The 18,191-nt window shown below is 37.2% G+C and overlaps 1 protein-coding gene across 3 annotated transcripts in view; it reads right to left on the bottom strand.

Annotated features, from left to right (window-relative positions):
• The window catches only part of IRAG2 (inositol 1,4,5-triphosphate receptor associated 2), a 95,821-nt gene that overhangs the window by 44,486 nt on the left and 33,144 nt on the right, over nucleotides 1–18,191 (bottom strand). The window contains exons 17-20 of one of the 3 annotated variants that reach the window (XM_061125144.1): nucleotides 9,414–9,528; nucleotides 8,821–8,983; nucleotides 1,485–1,546; nucleotides 309–388 (exon numbers count right to left, since the gene is read on the bottom strand). In XM_061125144.1, the coding sequence (XP_060981127.1) occupies nucleotides 309–388; nucleotides 1,485–1,546; nucleotides 8,821–8,983; nucleotides 9,414–9,528 (420 nt within the window). Of the gene's footprint in view, nucleotides 1–308; nucleotides 389–1,484; nucleotides 1,547–8,820; nucleotides 9,326–9,413; nucleotides 9,529–18,191 lie in introns of those variants that run through there. The other 2 variants (XM_061125145.1, XM_061125146.1) reach the window with 2 other exon arrangements.

Genomic DNA, 18,191 nt, shown 5'->3' with positions numbered 1-18,191 from the left:
GCCCCAAGGGGAGGTACCACAGCGAGAAGCCTGTACACCTCAGTGAAGAGTAGCGCCTGCTCCCCGGCTCGCCACAACCAGAGAAAGCCTGTACACAGCAATGAAGAGCCAGCACAGTCAAAAATAAATAACAAATGAATCTAAATAGAAAGTAAAATCAGGCATTCAAGCCTTAAAAAAGAAACTAGGTATCTGGCTTCACCTGATACTCTCTCAAGAAAGCTAGTATAGAGTTCTGACTTACTAATACATGCACAGTAGGTTCACAACTGGCACTTAAATATAGTTTCAAAAAGCTGAAACTTCCCAGCTGTTCCTGGAGAAATTGGTGAATTCTTTCTGTGCAGGACAAGGGATCACAGTGAGGAAATTCCTCATCTAAACAGCTCTGTCATGAGAAAATGGTAGAGTGTATTCAAAAATAGGATGATGGAAGAGTCACAGATACAAAACACGTTAAAGATGTGATGTTAACTGAGGGGGAGAAAATAGACTAGTTGTTTATCTTGTATTTTACATTAAGGGAACAAGTTTATAATGGTAAGCTTCTCATTGTATTTCCCCCATTACTTATTCTAGGAATGAAATCAAGGATCAGTAACAGGAAACTAAATGGCTTTGTCATTGAAATCTTCAGGCAGAGGCCAAAGAAGCTCACTGGAGATATAACTCTGAGTAGTGAAAATGGTGTCTGTGAAAATTTTACAGCAATAAAATTGTGACTTTCCTAGAAGATGTAGATACATATCTATTAGTTGCATTATAATAGAAAACTGGTGTTCTTGAGATGATTAAAACACATTTAGATATGGAGATTTTTCCTGTTCAACTTATTGTAAGGGGCTTCTTAGGCACTCTGCCTAGCTTAATCTCTGACATGAATTTTTTTTTCTGGTTAAACAGATGTTCCTGCATTATGCCCTGGGAACAGATACATGCAAATGTCACCCTTCTCTCTTTCCTCCTCCAGCCCCTTCCCTCCAGTGCCAATCTTGCTGTTCCTTATGTTCTTCATTTATGAACAGAAAGGAGAAATTCACCAAGTGTCATAAGGGAAAGAAACACATTTAACTCCACCATGGATATCCTGAGATATCCAGACAGAAAGGAGTTGAGAGCTTTGTTCAAACAGGAAAGAACGACAACCACCACCAAGGCCTACTCAAGAGTCTCAGAAGGGAGGTGACTAAGCTTAGAAAACTGGCCCTTTGCTGATAGATACAGTAAATTCTGAGGTGCTTCCTCTCTAAAAGATGTTATTAGGAACCACTCACTGATGAGTGTTCTCTCCTGTTTTGCGAAATGCTTTCAAAAATGCATGAGAGGACAAAGTTCACCAGAGCATCTTTTTCTAAGTCGGTTATTTAACTTTATGACTAAAATTATTATATATTATAACTTAGCTTCAAAATCTTACACCAACTGGACAACTTCCCCACAGTAAACATATCACAGGGGTTTGGGTCTTTCTGTTTGCTTTTTACCTGAAACAGCAAGCCATGGAGTTGTCCTTTAACTAAGTTCTTTCTTAGTGGCTGAATTGTTGCTATAAAGAGAATGTATAACCAGCTTAATATGACAATATGTAAAAATCCCCCCTTCAGGAATTTCATAAACTTTTAACAGCTTTAAATCTGGGGCCTGAGGAAAGGAGAGAGAAAACAATGGCTTTTGAGAATGATGTTCTCAACTCAAGACTCATCAAACTGGGAAAGCAGAAGAACAAAACAGGTGGGCACAGCTAAACTATTATTGCCCTTGAGTATTTAAAATTAACTTTGATCAATGCAAGTGAATTACCTTCTAGAAGTGAGTCACAGAATTATTCATGTTAAAAAGGGAATACACCTCAGAGGTCACTCCATCCAACCTCCTACCCATGGGGAAATTGTCTCTTTAATAAGCCTCTGCTCAAGCTACAAGGAAAGGAAGCCCTGGAAACAGCCACAGAACCCCAGAATCCTACAAGTAGTGGTGAGACCATGAGGACACTGATGTCCAGAGGCTTGAAGTACATAACTGGCTATTCATGGAGCTAAGATCAGACTCACAGGACAGGGCTCCATTCACTATCCTCTTCTGTGAAATTAAAAATATTTGTCTCTCCACTTAACTGAAAATCTGCTTCCCAGCAACTTCCAAATTCTCATCTCTGAAATAATGAAAGTGAGGAAAATACCTATTTAACTTCTAAGTTAAATAGTAGCATATTTCTTATTTGAAAATCCATACCCTTTGAAAAGTAGCTAAGAACCAGAAAATAGGCTGAAATCATTGGAACAACCAAAATAGATGTTGATATCCATGCCCTTTATTCACGTGGCAAGTCCTATACTTCACTCAGATAGTGGGCTCGGAATTTATACATAATTCTCACAAGCTTGACTGTTTTCTCAGCCCACAGATGATTAAAAACAAAAATTAAATGAGGGTAGGAAGCTCTGCTAGATGGAGGCATATTAATAGCTGCCACTTAAAAAAAAAGTCACTAAGAGCCAGGAAAATTAACAGCAGATACTCTGCTGTCCAAAACACACCGAAATCTGGTGTTTCTTATTTTAAAGACCAATGGTTTTATGTCTTAGTAGCCTGAAGAAATTCTGAGCCATAGAAAATAATGCTAATACATGTGAAAAGTACAAAATCTAATTATAAATATTTTCCAGGGAAAAAAGCTTGAAAACCTCCAATTTGTGGAAAATTACCCATGTAAAATTTATATGAATTTTTTTTGTAAAACTAACATTTTTCAACTAAGCTTGACAGTGTTTATGAGGCCCACAAGGAGGATAACATATTTTTAAACTATTTTAACATATTTAAGTAATTTTAAAGAATTAAATTCTGAATACTTAGAACTCAAGTATAGATTCAATTTTTTAAAATTCCCTGTGTTTACTATATTAAGAAATAAGGCTCTGTTCTCCTAATCAGTGTTTCGAAGTAAGGCTCTGTTCTCTTAACCAGTTCCCAACATTATACTTCTGAAGTTGTATATCTCAATACACTGTCTTTGAATTTCTAAATTAAGTTTGTGTTTCAGAAGAAATAACGAGTTAGTATAAGACTGTCTAAATTGCCCATCTGCTTTCCCATCAGGCAATCTTAGGTTTTAGAAACAGTCAATCTCAAAACATTCAAGCTGTAAGCCTCATTTCAACAGATGTTTTGTGCAATGGGTAGCAACGATTTTCATATGTTTCATAAGGCAAAACAAGCTGGCTTATGACCTTAATTTGCATGAATCTTTGCATTCTTCTTTATGTGTTTGGAGTTGAACCTGCCATGTCTCTAGGACATTTAGGTTTCACATGGAAGCAAGAAAAACAATGGCCACTGTATCCCCTGCTGTTGCCATCTGTGATGTAGGATGAGACCAGTTGTCTTGGATACATTCAGCCTTTGAAGGAAGCTGAAATAAAACAACTTTCTAAATGATTATGCACTAAGACATTGCAATTAATTGGATGTTGAAAATCAAGACCATGATATTGAGCCATAATAATGTTAGTTATCAGCAAGCGTTGACATTTACAGACTATGGACTTCATAGCATTTCTGAATGTTCTATTAAAGTGTGCATTAAAAATATTAAAGTTCTTTGAAAACCACAGAGTAGAAGAAAATAATTCGTAACACGTATATCTGTCAAAGTTCTTGTATTCAAAATATATAAAGAAAAGAAAATCTACAACCCAGTAACAAAAGGACAAGGGACTTAACTTGAAAAAGGGCAAAAGATTTAGGTAGTTCACAAAGAAGAAATACAACAATGGTCAATTAACCCAATAAATTAAAATCAGATACCTGGAACTCCTGCACACTGCTGGAAGGAGCATGAAATGCTCCAAGCACTATGAAAACTGTTTGCAGTTTCTCAAGATGTTAGAGTTACAGCTATACTATGATCTAAAATCTCTGCTCCTAGAGAGTTAACCTAGGTTTAAAAAACCCACAGGTCCATACACAAACCCCAAACTGGAAATAATTTAGATGTCCAAGAATAGGAGAAAAGAGAATCACATTGTGCAATGTTCTTACAAAACAATGTAACTCAACCATGAAAAGGCATCACATTGATAAACACATTGAAGGGAAGACAGACAGAAGCACACAAAGGTTTATACTATACAAACTCAATTCTAGAACAGCCTAAATTCTAGAACCCATCTAGAACCCACTGATGATAGAAATCGGATCAGTGGTTCCTCCTGGCGGTGGTGAAGGTAGAAGTGGAAGTAACACAAAGGAAGTTTCTGGGGTTATTGAAGTTCTGTGTTTCCATGTGCACTTGTCAAACTGGTTCCACAGTACACTTAAGATCTCAACGTTTCATGATATACTAATTACTCAGCAATAACTAAGAATTTAAAAACTACAACAAGGTTTCCCTAGTGGTCCAGTGGTTAAGAATCTGCCTGCCAATGCAGGAGATACAAGTTGGATCTGTGGTCTGGAAACAACCCATGAACCACAGAGCCACTAAGCCCACGGGCCACAACTAAGCTTGGGCTTTAGAGCCCATGCTCTGCAAAAAAGAGAAGCCACCAGAACGAGAAGCCTGTGCACCACAACTAGAGAATAGCCCCCCTGCCCACCACAACTAGGGAAAGCCCTCGTGTTGTAAGCAAGACTCAGTGCAGGCAAAAATAAATAAAATTTAAAAATAAATAAAAACGACAAGAACAAAAATAATGGAGCTTATGAGATAAATAGGGCTAGGAAGAGACCACTAAAAATGTATATGCAACATTGTAACCCAAGCACTAATGAACACAATTGCTATTAGTACCAGGGAAGGTAACTTAGATCACTAAGACATATGACTTAAAATGGCTAAAGGCTGACTTCCAGAATCCTAGAATGCACAAAAACAATCAAGTGGAAATGCTGATGACACTTTAAATGGCACAGAGCTGGTGGGGTGCTGAGAAAATGCACATGAAAGTGAAACTTGGAGGCTGTAGGGCTGCTGAAACAAATGCAGGTGGGAATACAGTCTGCCCCAGAGCAGGGCTCTGCCGGGGCTGGGACGGCGGTCCTCGGCAAGGGAGGCCCAGGTGCAGGCACTTGTTTTTAATTTTCTTAAAATAAAGCTGAAAGCCTCTTGCTGCCTGCTAGCAACCAAGCTGAGGGTTTTTTCCTTTGCTGCTGTAGGTTATAGTTCTCATCCTGCCAATCCAGATTCTATACCCAAATTGAATGAAACGTCCATATTGTTCTCACAAGTCTTCACCCATTTGTCAATTGTGAATGAGGTAGTTTACATACAGAAACACACCCCTGCAGAACAGACCATACCAAGTATGGCCCACCACTCACTAGCTACTGTTGTGCTTTTGTTACAGTATAAATTAAGAACTCTAGCATTTTCTGGAAAAAGATACTGAGGTTCGGAGAAGAAGACAGTTGCCCAAATTTATCAAAGTCTTTTGTAGACACCGGGGCTTCCCTGGTGGCTCAGACGGTAAAGCGAATGCCTGCAATGAGGGAGACCCAGGTTCGATCCCTGGGTCAAGAAGATCCCCTGGAGAAGGAAATGGCAAGCCACTCCAGTACACTTGCCTGGAAAACTCCATGGATGGAGGAGCCCGGTGGGCTACAGTCCATAGGGTCACAAAGAGACAGACACGACTGAGCGACTTCATTTTCTTTTTGTAGACTTAAAATCAGAACATAGGTTTGTTTAACTTCAAATCCTATGCTCTTTATCACTGCAATACTTTCTCCTGGATTATTTCATCCATTCATGCGTTTTTCCTCTGAGACAATAGAGGCCCGCATCCTATCAGAACTGTCCAGCAAGCCATGTTTTAATTTCGTTATCTCCTTGGTCCTCATCCCAACACCTATCTTTGAGTATCTCCATCACCTAAATTCCCCTTTCAGCCTCATTTCCCTCTTGTGTCTTAATTGCTCAGTACACAACCACATTCATCCTCAAAGCTGTAAGACTGTTATCTGCCCCATACATCATGCCCTCCAGGCTAAGTATAGAAGCTGGAAGAGAATTTCCAGTGAGCTCATCTAGGTGAAAGCCTACTCTAAAGTTCATGTCAGGTTCTTTGTTCAAATATTACAATATATATAATTATACAGAGTTATAATATACAGGAGCTTCTCAGGCTCTCTCCCCAAAGAAATATTTATGCCTTCTAAAGGAATTATTTATGGTTTCACTCATTGTCTACTGTATGAGCAACTCTCTGAAGATTTTATGTAGATGGGGTAAAAAAGTGGATGAATAATAAAGGGATGATAGCTTGGATTAGATCATTTAGTCTCTCCTGCACATCAGATTCACCCTAATATGCCGTATGCATAGCCTAGATCTAAGAAGCTTTATTCACTTCATTTTCAAAGCAAACATTCATTTACACATCCAGTATTGCCCTTGTTAATAAGATACTTAAGAGATATATACAAAAAAGCAGAAGAAAGGATGCATGTTACCATTCAAGACATTTAAGAATTCTAATGGCATATTTCAGGAGGGCAAGTGTGTATACTAATTACCTCATAAATCAGTCCAGTCCTGGTGGCAACTGAAAACTTGAACAATATTCTCAGTCAACAGTAAATACAGGGCATCTCATCAAATGTCATAAACAACTTCCTACTTCCAGTTTGAGAACACCGTCATTAACCTAAAATTTTGGACTAAACAACTGCATCCCCACACAGTTTGCTAATGAACCTTTGTTAGGTACAGCAGAGACCAACTGCCATGACATTTAATGAATTTATAAAGCTAACCAGACAGTTTCACAAGAACAAAATGTATTTAAATAGTTTTGTTTTCTGACTCAGAATTCAAACGTCTGAGTCAGAATTCAGACAGTATGTGGTAGTAGTGGTCATGGTGGAATGTGTGAGGATGTGTTTGTGTGATAACTGTCCTAGCTCACTGACATCTGTTCACAGTCTATCTGGAAAATCTTCTCCACAGACATCTTAAAAATATGTGCTACCCAAATTTTCCTCTTCTTGCAAAGGTTTATTTTTTAGGGTATTATTAGAAAGATCTTCATAAGCGAAAGGTCATCAGAGCAAAATCTTGATAGGCATGCCTTCTTAGGGGAACAAAAATTACTAGCAAGTGAAGGAGCTGATACAGCAATGCTGTATCACATGCAGTGAGCAATTCAAGACAGAAAGGAAGCATTCATCCTGCTTTATCCAGCCAGACAAAAATACATGCATCCCACCTAGGGTAGCTTTCATATTCTGTTTTAAATGACATTTGGACCAATTATCCCCTGAGTATACACTGGGAAGACAAGAGCAAGTTCATAATATTAAGAATGTATATTTTGGAATAAGTTGTAAAACTTGGCCTTTCCAAGAAGGTACTATAGACCAATAGAGGAGGGGATAAATTTTTCATTTTATAAAACTGCGAGGTATAATAGTGATTTAACCAAAGGATAAATATAACTGGATCAAAAGATTAGACCTCAAAGCACAGCATCTAAAGCAAACACACTATAAACCAACTTTGAAATGCCTTAATGAAGGCACATTCATGTCTCAAAATGAACAACTCTAATCACAAGGGGACCTTTTCCAATGCCTTCTGAGCAATACAAAAAATAACATATAGATTATGTAACTTAAAGCACGCTTTACATTGTCTGACAGTGAAGCAGAGTAAAATGATACTTAGAGTCACTGAAAATGAGCAAGTGCTACAAGGCTTAGAAATAACAATAATAATGAAGTGTTGAACAACCATTGCTATTTTAGAACTAGCCAATTCCTTTAAATGCTTAAACAGCTTTCTCAGATAACAGCAGAAAGGGTACAATAAATCCAAAATAAACATAAGTCTGAAAATTTCCATCTCTAGCTTACCTTAAGCTTCTGGTTAGTTATGACCCAAACCAATAACTTTCTATAAAAGGAACCTTTATACAGCTAGAACAAGAAGCTGGTTGAACAAAAGCATTTGTCTGATAAATGGTTATATATATATATATATATGCTTTACTTTTATTGAACTATATTTCTAGAATAAAATAAGCTTAAAAATAATCTGACATCTGTCATTTGACAACTGTCTTCTCACCCAAATCCTCAGTAAACATTTCTCCACTTTTAGGTAATACAGAAAAATTACAATATTCTAATTTTTAAAGATATATATATATATATATGTAAACACCTTAATATTATTTTTAAAGACTTTTCACACATATGTAATATTTTGATACACATTGAATTCATAAGTATTTTTGCTCAACCCCAAAAATAATTGCTTTTAAGAAAATAGAAAAAAAAGAAAAAAAAAAACAGAGAGGCAGGCCTTTTCTACCATGTGATGGGTACAAACCAGCTAATAAAATCAGAGCAGAATATGTAAATAATTTGCAAGTTCAACTATCTCAGGCATACAAGATTTTTTTCCATGTTTACATTTACAGATATTGAGAAGTTTTAATTTTTTATTTTTAACTGGAGGGTAATTGCTTTATAATGTTGTGTCAGTTTCTGCCATACAACAATGTAAATCGGCTATATGTATACATATGTCCCCTCCTTCTTGGACCTCCCTCCTCCTTGTTTAATTTTTAAAGAAATAATAGTCATGGAAAAAATCTATCATCATAAATAACAAAAAGGGAAAGTTAATGGTTAAATTCTTCCTCTTATCCACTAGGCAGACCTCTGTGAATGCCCATAACTCTGCCTTCTGGAGCCATTTCGTCACCGTGAGTTCAGTATAATACAGTAGCTGGAATCTAGACAAATGGCTGTAGCCCTTTTGCCCCTCACCTCAGAGTGGACTAAATTCGAACACAACAAATATTGGCTACTCACTTTTCGGTTTTCTTGTCTTCTGCCCAAGTGTCTGGCAAGTGTTCACTAACTCGGTATTTATAGTCTGGAGATTTCGTTGATCTGAAATTGCTTCCTCTAATTTATGCAGTGAAGGCTTCGCTTCTTCCCCGGCAGAGTGGGCTGCCCCATCTCCATCCTCCACCTGGATACCGACAGTGAACGCTGGATTTCAGCAGGGTGGCCGGGAAAGAAAGCAACTGAATGCTCACTCTGATCATGCACACGAAACTGAAAATGTGCTTTTCTTCTCAGGGAAGCGATAAGCCTCCGCTGAACTTCTGCAATTCTGTGTTTGCATGGGCTTCGTATGCCTGAGCTATTTCTACAGTGGCAAAAGTCTTGATATGTCAAGTTGCCTCTTTCTGCAAAGTTGCCTCTTTCATCAGCAGGCTGTTGACACCGCCTCTTACGACTCCCCCTTTACTTCCTCCGCTCACTGCTAGTCGAGAGGGACTGAACTTCGCAGTTCCTCTTTGTTTTTTTGCTTCCTCCTCCATTTTTACTTAAGGGTTTTAAGGACATCTGAGGAGACTTCCTGTGCCTGTAATGTAGTCAGTCAAAGGCCACCCTACCTGCTTCTCTGCCTCCTCCAACCACTGGCTGGCTTCTTGGACCTGCTTCCTGAAGATGGCTTCCTGCTTGACACCAACCTTTTGCCGTTGTGTGATGGTTTCTAGTTGTTTCTGCCTGGAGTTAAAAAAAGTCCCAACCACAAGCTGTCAGTGACATTTCAACCAAGAGTTAACCCTCGGAAGTTATGACAAGTTCAAATTTAATACAGTTCCTCAGAGATGAGAGGGAAAAGTGAAAGTATTTACATACAGATAAATGCTTCACAAATATAGAACTTTAATTAAAGCAATTATATTGCCCACTTAGTCTGATAACCTCACTTTACAGATAAAAAATTTCCTATTCTACATTGGAATATTCAGTTCCCCACAAGCTACATTCATTGTTCTTAGCTACACTGGCACCACAATGAGGTCACTGTGACAGGTGCAATATTTACATATCACATCTAGCTTTTTCAAGAAAAAGAAAGGAAAAAGGAAGAAGGGAAGAGAAGAAAGAGGGGACAAAAGAAATAAGCACTTTGCTTCATGACATTAGCCTTTCTCCTTAAGAATTGTCAATTATGTTATAAATACATGCCAGGAACACAGGAAGGGCTGTTTCCAAGAATAGATAAAAGTGAGCAGTTAGTCTTTCCTCTGCAGTCTTCTCTTTTCTAAAGTCTTTCCCCCCCTTTCTTCCTCTCCCCAAATCTCTTAGTGTGGTTATGTTACTTCTCTTTTGGATCTAATCCTAAACCTCAAAATATATACAAATGTATCTGTTAGCTAATGAGATTATTTAAACCATGCTATGTACTAATACATCAATGACTCTCTGGATACAACTTGACCTAAATAAGGACCTTAGCCCAGAGGAATGATATTCTTCAGGAGTTTCAAAACAATGAGGAAGACATGGTCAGCTTTAGGCTTTTTGCGTGACTCTCTCAAATGTTCATACATAGTCAGAATCCTACTGTGCATTGGCATAAATCCAGACTTGATTACAAGAAGGACCATATGAGAGACAAAAATGGTCTTAAAGAATGCTTTACCACTGTGGTAAGCCAGCAAACAAAACCCTAACCAAAAATAAAAACTACCAAAACACACGTTCTATTGAGCATTGTTCAATAATAGCATGCAGTCAGTTTTTTCTTTTTTTTTAAATTGTGGTAAGAACATTTCAACTGAGATCTACTCTATATACCTTAAAGTGTACAATACAGTGTTGTTAACTATAGGCACAATGATGTACAAAAGATCTCTGGAACGTATTCATCTTACACAACTGAAATTATATCCACTGAATTACAACCACCCATTTCCCTCCCCCCCCCAAGCCCCTAGAAACCACCATTCCACTCAGCTTCTACAAGTCTATTTTATACACTTCATGTAAATGGAATCATGTAATATTTGTCCTTCTGTAACTGGTTTATTTCACTTATCATAATATTTTTAAGATTTGTGGCAAATTTCCTTCTTTTCTCAAAAAAGCTTTCAAAAACTCTTTTTTAAAAAGGCAAATAATATTTCATTGTATGTATATATCATATTTTCTTTATTTATTCATCCTAGATGAGCATTTAGATTGCTTCCACATCTTGGCTATTATGACTAATGCTGCAATGATTATGAGTGTGCAAATATCTTTTCAAGATTTTGGATTTGAATCCTTTTGGATATATACCCAGAAGTGGGACTGCTAGATCATATGGTAATTCTATTTTTAAGTTTTTTTAGAACCTCCAAACTATTTTCCATAGCACTTGCACCACTTTAAATTCCTACCAACAGTATGCAAGGGTTTAAATTTCTCTACACACTTACAAACACTTGGTATCTTTTGGGATTTTTTTTTATATAATAGCGTTCCGAACAGGTGTGATTCATTCATCATTGTGAATGACTCATTGTGGTTTTTATTTGCATTTCTCTGATGACTAATGATGTTGAACATCTTTTCATGTACTTGTTGGTCAATTTTATATCTTTTTTTGTAAAAAGGTCTGTTCACTTCTTTTACCTATTTTTAAATTGGGTTTTTCTTGTTACTGAGTTGTAGAAGTTCCTTCCATATTTTGAATATTGACCCCTTTTCAAATACATGCTCTGCAAATATTTTCTCTCATTCACTAGGTTACCTTTTCACTCTGTTATATCCTCAGATGTGTGGAAGCTTTTTAGTCTGATGTAGACTCACTTGCATATTTTTTTCTTTTGTTGCTTATGCCTTTCATTTTATATCCAAGAAAGTATTGCCAAGACCAATGTCATGAAGGTTTTCCCCCAAGTTTTCTTCTAGGAGTTTTATAGTTTTAAGCTTATGTTTAACTTTTCTATCCATTTTGAGTTTATTTTTCTATATGGTACATGATAAGGTTCATCGTTATTCTTTTACATGTGGATATCCAGTTTCATTTGTTGACTGTCCATTCCCCATTGTGTATTCTTGGCACCCTACTTGAAGATCAGTTGATCATATATGTGAGGGTTTATTTCTAGACAATCTAGTCTATTTCACTGGTCTGTAGCTTTGTAATATATTTTGAAATCATCATGTGTGATACCTACAGCTTTGTTCTTTTTCAAGACTGTTTTGGTCTTTTGTAGTTCCATATGAGTATTAAGAATTTTCTTTGATGAGGGTGATACAGGAGAGTGAAAATCCTGGTTTAAAACTCAACATTAAAAAAACTAAGACCATGGCATTCAGCCCCATCACTTCGTGGAAAATAAAAGGGAGAAAAGTGGAAACAGTGATAGATTTTATTTTCTTTGGTTCCAGAGTCACTGCAGACAGTGATTACAGCCTTGAAATTAAGACAGTTGCTCCTTGGAAGAAAAGCTATGACAAATAGATACCATGTTAAAAAGCAGAGACATCACTTTGCCAACAAGGGTCCATCTAGCCAAAACTATGGTTTTTCCCTTAGTCATGTACAAATGTGAGAGTTGGACCATAAAGAAGGCTGAGTGCCAAAGAACTGATGCTTTCAAATTGTGGTGCTGAAGAAGACTCTTGAGAGTCCCTTGAACTTCAAGGAGATCAAACCAGTCAATCCTATAGGAAATCAACTTTGAGTATTCATTGGAAGGACTGATGATGAAGCTGAAGCTCCTACACTTTGACCACCTGATGTGAAGAGCCAACTAACTAGAAAAGGAATGATTAAAGGCAAAAGAAGGGGGCAGTAGAGGATGAGAGAGTTAGATACCATCATTGATTGAACTGACATGAGTTTGAGCAAATTCCAGGAGATAATGAAGGACAGGGAAGTCTGGCCTGCTGTAGTCCATGGAGTCACAAAGAGTCAGACACAACTCAGTGACTGAATAACAACAAATTACTGTAAAAAATGCCATTTGAATTTTCACAGAGATTGCACTGAATCTGTAGATTGCTTTGGGTAGTATGAACATCTTCACAATATTGTCTTCCAATTCATAAACACAAGATGTCTTTCCATTAATTTACATCTTCTTTATTTCAGCAATGTCTCATAGTTTTAGTGTATAGATCTTTATCTCCTTAAAGTTTATTCTTATCATTTTGATACTACTTTAAATAGGATTGTTTTCTCAGTTTTCTTTTCAGATAATTTATTATTAGTGTATAGAAATGCAACTGACTTATGTATATTGATTTTGTATGTTGCATCTTTGTTGAATTTATTAGCTCTAACTGCTTTTTGTGGAGTCTTTAGGGCTTTCTATATATAGATCATGTCATCTGCAGAAATGATTTACTTCTTTCTTTCCAGTGCTAGGGCCTTTTCTTTCTTTTTCTTGCCTAATTGTTCAGGCTAGGACTGTATATATCTACCATTACTAGTGAATTTTATACCTTAGTGTACTTTTAATTGCTGTTTAAGGGCTTCCAAGGTGGCACAGTGATAAAGAATCTGCCTACAATGCAGGAGACACCGGTTTGATCGCTGGGTTGGGAAGATCCCCTGATGAAGGAAATGGCAACCCACTCCAGTATTCCTGCCTGGAAAATTCCAAGGGAAAAGGAGCCTTATGGGCTACAGTCCATTTCATTTCAACTTCAATAACTCCCTTTAACATTTCTTATATTGCAAGCCTAGTGGTAATGAACTCCACTTGGCTTTTGTTTGTATGGGAAAATATATCACCATTTTTGAGGGATAGTTTTGCTGGGTATAGTGCCCTTGTTTGGTAGTTCTTTACTTTCAATACTTCAAATATATCATTCCACTCCTTTCTGACCTGCAAGATTTCTGCTGAGAATTGATAGTCTTATGATTGCTCCCTTTTATCTGACAAAACCTTCCTCTCCCTGTTTTCAAAATTCTCTCTTTGACTTTTGACAATTTGATTATAGCATGTCTCAGTGTGGATTTCTTTGGGCTCATCTTACTTGAAATCCTTCAGGCCTCCTGGGTCCTTCCCCAGATTCTGGAAGTTTTTAACCATTATTTCGCTGAATAACCTCTCTGTCTCTTTTCTTCTCTCTTCTCCTTCTGGGACTCCATAACACATATGTTGGTCTACTTGATGATGGCCATTAGTTTTTTTCACTCTTTTTTTTTACTCCTCTGACTAAATTTCCAATGACCTCTCTTCAAGTTCACTGATCTTTTATTCTGCTTGATCTAGCCTGCTATTGAACTCCTCTGATAAAAATTTCAGTATTCTTCTCCTCCAGTATTTCTGTTTGTCACTGTCTTATTTTTTATTTTTTTATCTTTTTGTTGATAGCCTCACTTTGTCTCACTTTGTTCATGCACTTCTCTCCCATCCTCATTGAATATCTTTATGACAATTATTTTGAATTCTCTGTGAGGTAAATATTTTATCTCTTTCAGTAGGTGCAGTTTTGGGAAATTTATTTTGCTCTTTTATTTGAGACATATTTTCCTATGTCTTAATTTTTCTTGACTCTGTGTTGGTATCTTCACATTAGAAAAAAGAACCACCTCTCCCAGTATCTACAGACAAGCCTTTTACAGGAAAAATTCCTTACCAGACACTTTGAGCAGAGACTCTAGGAATAATCCCTCAAAATCTCTGTGTTAGCTCAACCCACCATTTTTGTTCTTAGTGGAACCTAAGTATATGAGATTTCCATCATTGCTGATACAGGCATGATAGAAGCCAATCTCTTAGGCAACCCCCAGAAAACATGCAGTGCTGTATGTATGATCCAACCCTTTCCTTCCCCAGGGAGAAGCAGTGATCAGGAATTTTTCATCTGCCTATTTTATGCTGGCCAGGGGTAGGGACTATGATGAATGATTGTGTGCTAATACAAACCACTTGCTTTGTTTTCAGTGTCCCCCAGTTTCTGGAGTACACCCTGTTCTGTCTGCATTCTGACACAGATAAAACAGAAGATAGTATTCTGGGCAGTCTTCAGCAAAGTTGGAATGTTGGGCACAACAGTCCAACTCTTGCCCTATCTAGAAAGAAGTTCAGAACTGGAGGGTCCCTTCTGATCATATGACACTGTGCCAGGAGCAGGAATTATGGTGAAAGTGTATTTAGAATTTTCATACCAGCATTGATGTGGCTCATTTCATGGTTACCCAGGGTATAAGAGCCTCTTAAGTAGTTGCTGGACTTCTCACAAAGGGAATTTGTTCATGTATTACTGTTGAGTCAGTGTGTCTATTGGAAGAAAGAGGGTCCATTACTTTCTATTCCACCTCCTTAGTGGTATCACCTCCTCTGTTTTTTAAGACATCAATTTTATCTACTTTTATCTTTTCCAGGAATAGTCTAAGCTCTCAAGAGTATCCATTATCTTTCCAGGGAAAGTAAAAGGAATGTGAAGACCAACAGAAATCCATACTTAATAATACTAAAGTTTTTCATGACTTATGTGTACTTACACCTATAAATGTTATTGTAAATAACAGTTTACAATAACATTTATTTACTTTGATGTTATAAATATGAAGCAAAGCAGCCTTATAAATAGCTTTAACAAATTAGATAGTATCATTTAGCAGATGAATATCAATTAAAGGTATTCAACAGAAACTTTGAAGATTTTTCTTCTATAGGGATTTTCATTATCATGTTAAGAGGTGTGTTTAAATTCAACAACTCTCCTTGTTATCATGTCCTAATGCTAAATCTTGATTTTTCACTCTTACCAAGTCTGAGTCTCCTCCAGATCTTACCATCTAGTGCCTCATTTACAAAGTTTTCAGACCAAAAACACTTAAGGATGACTCTTTCTTGCATTCCCACATCTAAGTTACTAGTATGTCAGATCTGATCTATCCTTAGAACACAGTTTGAATCCAACCATTTCTTATCACCTTCACAACTATCACCCTGGCTCACATTATACCCCTCACCTGGACTATTACAATGGCACCTAACACAATAGCTTTTTTGACCATGACTCAGTAAACGTTTCATATTTCACTCAAGCACACACACATGCACCTGGCTGAAACAAAAATTTTATTAAATAGTACTTACTGTATGCAAAGTATTCTGATGTTTTGTGTTTATTTCTTTAAAGGGTCATAATCCAGTAAATTGATTTCAAGATACCTAATTGGTGATCTGTTATTGAAAAAAGCTCTTCTCACTTGTCTGTTTTCACTTTTGCCCTCTATAGACAATTCTCTACCTGGCAGCCAGAATGGATTTCCAAAACACAAGTCATATTATTTCTCTGCTTATAATCTTCCAATGGCTTCCCATTTACTCAAAATAAAACCCCAATTCCTAAATGTGATCTGCAAGGCTGAGGACCTGACCTCTGCTTATTTTTCCTACCTCATCGCCTACCACTCCCCAGCACTCACCCCACTCCTGCCATGCTGACCCCTTGTTGCTGTTCAAACATACCAAGCTCATTACAACCTCAGGTCCTTTCCACTGACTATTTCCTCTGCCTAGAATACTCCCCAAATCATCACGTATCTCACCTTCTCACTTCATTTATCTACTTAACATACTATTCCTCAGACAGACCTTTCCTGACCATTCTTTCTAAAATTAGGTCTTTATGCCCCTGGTCAGTCTTGGTCTTCTTATCCTGCTTTAATTTTCTTTATATCACCTATTACTCCCTGGAATTGTACTATATAGTTACATGTTTGTTCATTATCTGTGTCCCCTAGTAGATGTTAGTTTTATGGAGGTAGAGATTTCCATCTTATTTTCTATAATTCCCTAGCATTTAGAGAGGGAAAAAGTCTGGCAAAGAAGGGGCACTTGGACGTACAAAAGCATTTGCAAATGATCACATTCTTTTCTCACCAAGCCCTCTAAGGGTCTTTTTTTTTTCCCTACTGCTTCTTGTTGCCTCACTCAACTCTTTCAGATCCTCAGCACTGGAACTATTTATCTTGCACCTGAATGAAAACATTCTCCTCAGCAACCAATTAACTTCTGAAAGCTTGCTTTTAATAAATATTTCCTACTTCATCTAAACATAGAATTCTCTCTCACTCCCACAAAATACTTTACTCATGTCCTTATTCACAGTTAAGACCTATAGCCAAATCATTTTGTGTATAGCCTCTTTGTGGTTTTGTGTCTTTTAAATTATGTTTAGAAAGCAGGAGCTAAGTCATCTTTGCATTGATGAGTATTATTTTTCCCAATGCAAGGTTGAGCAAAATACTATTATATTATGCTCAGTCATATCTGACTCTTTGCAGACCCATGAACTGTAGCTTTCCAGGTTTCTCTGTCCACGGGATTCTCCAGGCAAGAATACTGGAGTGGGTTACCACTTCCTACTCCAGGGGGTCTTCCCAACCCAGGGATCAAACCTGTGTCTCTTAAGTCTCCTGCATTGGCAGACAGATTCTTTACCACTAGTGCCACCTGTGAAACCATAATATTATATTTGATTTTTACAAGTAGATAGTGGGGGATTAATAGTTGAAAGAACATAGGTTTTGAAGTAGAATATATCTAGGCCTGATCCCAGCTGTCACTTAACTCCACCAGGATGACGTCTCTGGAGATAAACATATGTCAAATTTTTAGCACCACATGGAACACAGTGAACTTTTGACAAAGCACACTTACTATGATTTAACTGGGCTGTTTTGTGTGTCTAATAGGATAATAGAGAATATTCACTTACTCCAAGATGACTCTAGTGCAGGCCTCTCTCAAAACAGCTCTTTGTTGCTAAACAGAAGAAGTTCAATGCTCCCTTTTGTGGAGATGGTATCTGTGTAAGGAAACTGCATATCTACTTAACCGACGCCTTTACCACTATGGGGAAGTCTGGGCTCCTGGCTTCTTAGGGAAAGCAAAAGATCATCTTCTTGATAGTTCCTCCTGGTATTAACCTCTCTCTGATATCTAGTTTCCTTATTTGGGGGGAATAAAATCATTTTTTCTTGCAATTCTCTTTAAGCAACTATGCTCTCTAAGTACACTTTTTTCTTTTCACTTCATTTCAGTTCAGTTACTCTCATGTCTGACCCTTTGTGACCCCATAGACTACAGCACACCAGGCTTCCCTGTCCATCACCAACTCCCAGAGCTTGCTCACACTCAAGTTCATCGAGTCAGTGATTTGATGATATTTTTCTTTTAATTTATTCTAATTTCAACTACACCCACATTCATTCATTCATCCAGTCAAAAAGCATTTCTTAAGTGAATGCTCAGTAAAGTATCAGCAGCTATGTAAATAGTGATTAACAAAAGATTTAATCCCTATCCTTGTTTAGTATTTAGTATGTTTAGTTTACAAAGTGCACAAATTTCAAGAGTTTTCCCCAAAAAGCATAAGAATTAAGGCAAGAGGAAGGATAAGATTGTAAGTCATTTTATATT

This window comes from Dama dama, chromosome 22 (genome assembly GCF_033118175.1).
Source record: "Dama dama isolate Ldn47 chromosome 22, ASM3311817v1, whole genome shotgun sequence".
Lineage (NCBI taxonomy): Eukaryota > Metazoa > Chordata > Mammalia > Artiodactyla > Cervidae > Dama > Dama dama.
The sequence above is the reverse complement of the archived record's forward strand: the minus strand, read 5'-3'. Positions and strand labels throughout refer to the sequence as shown.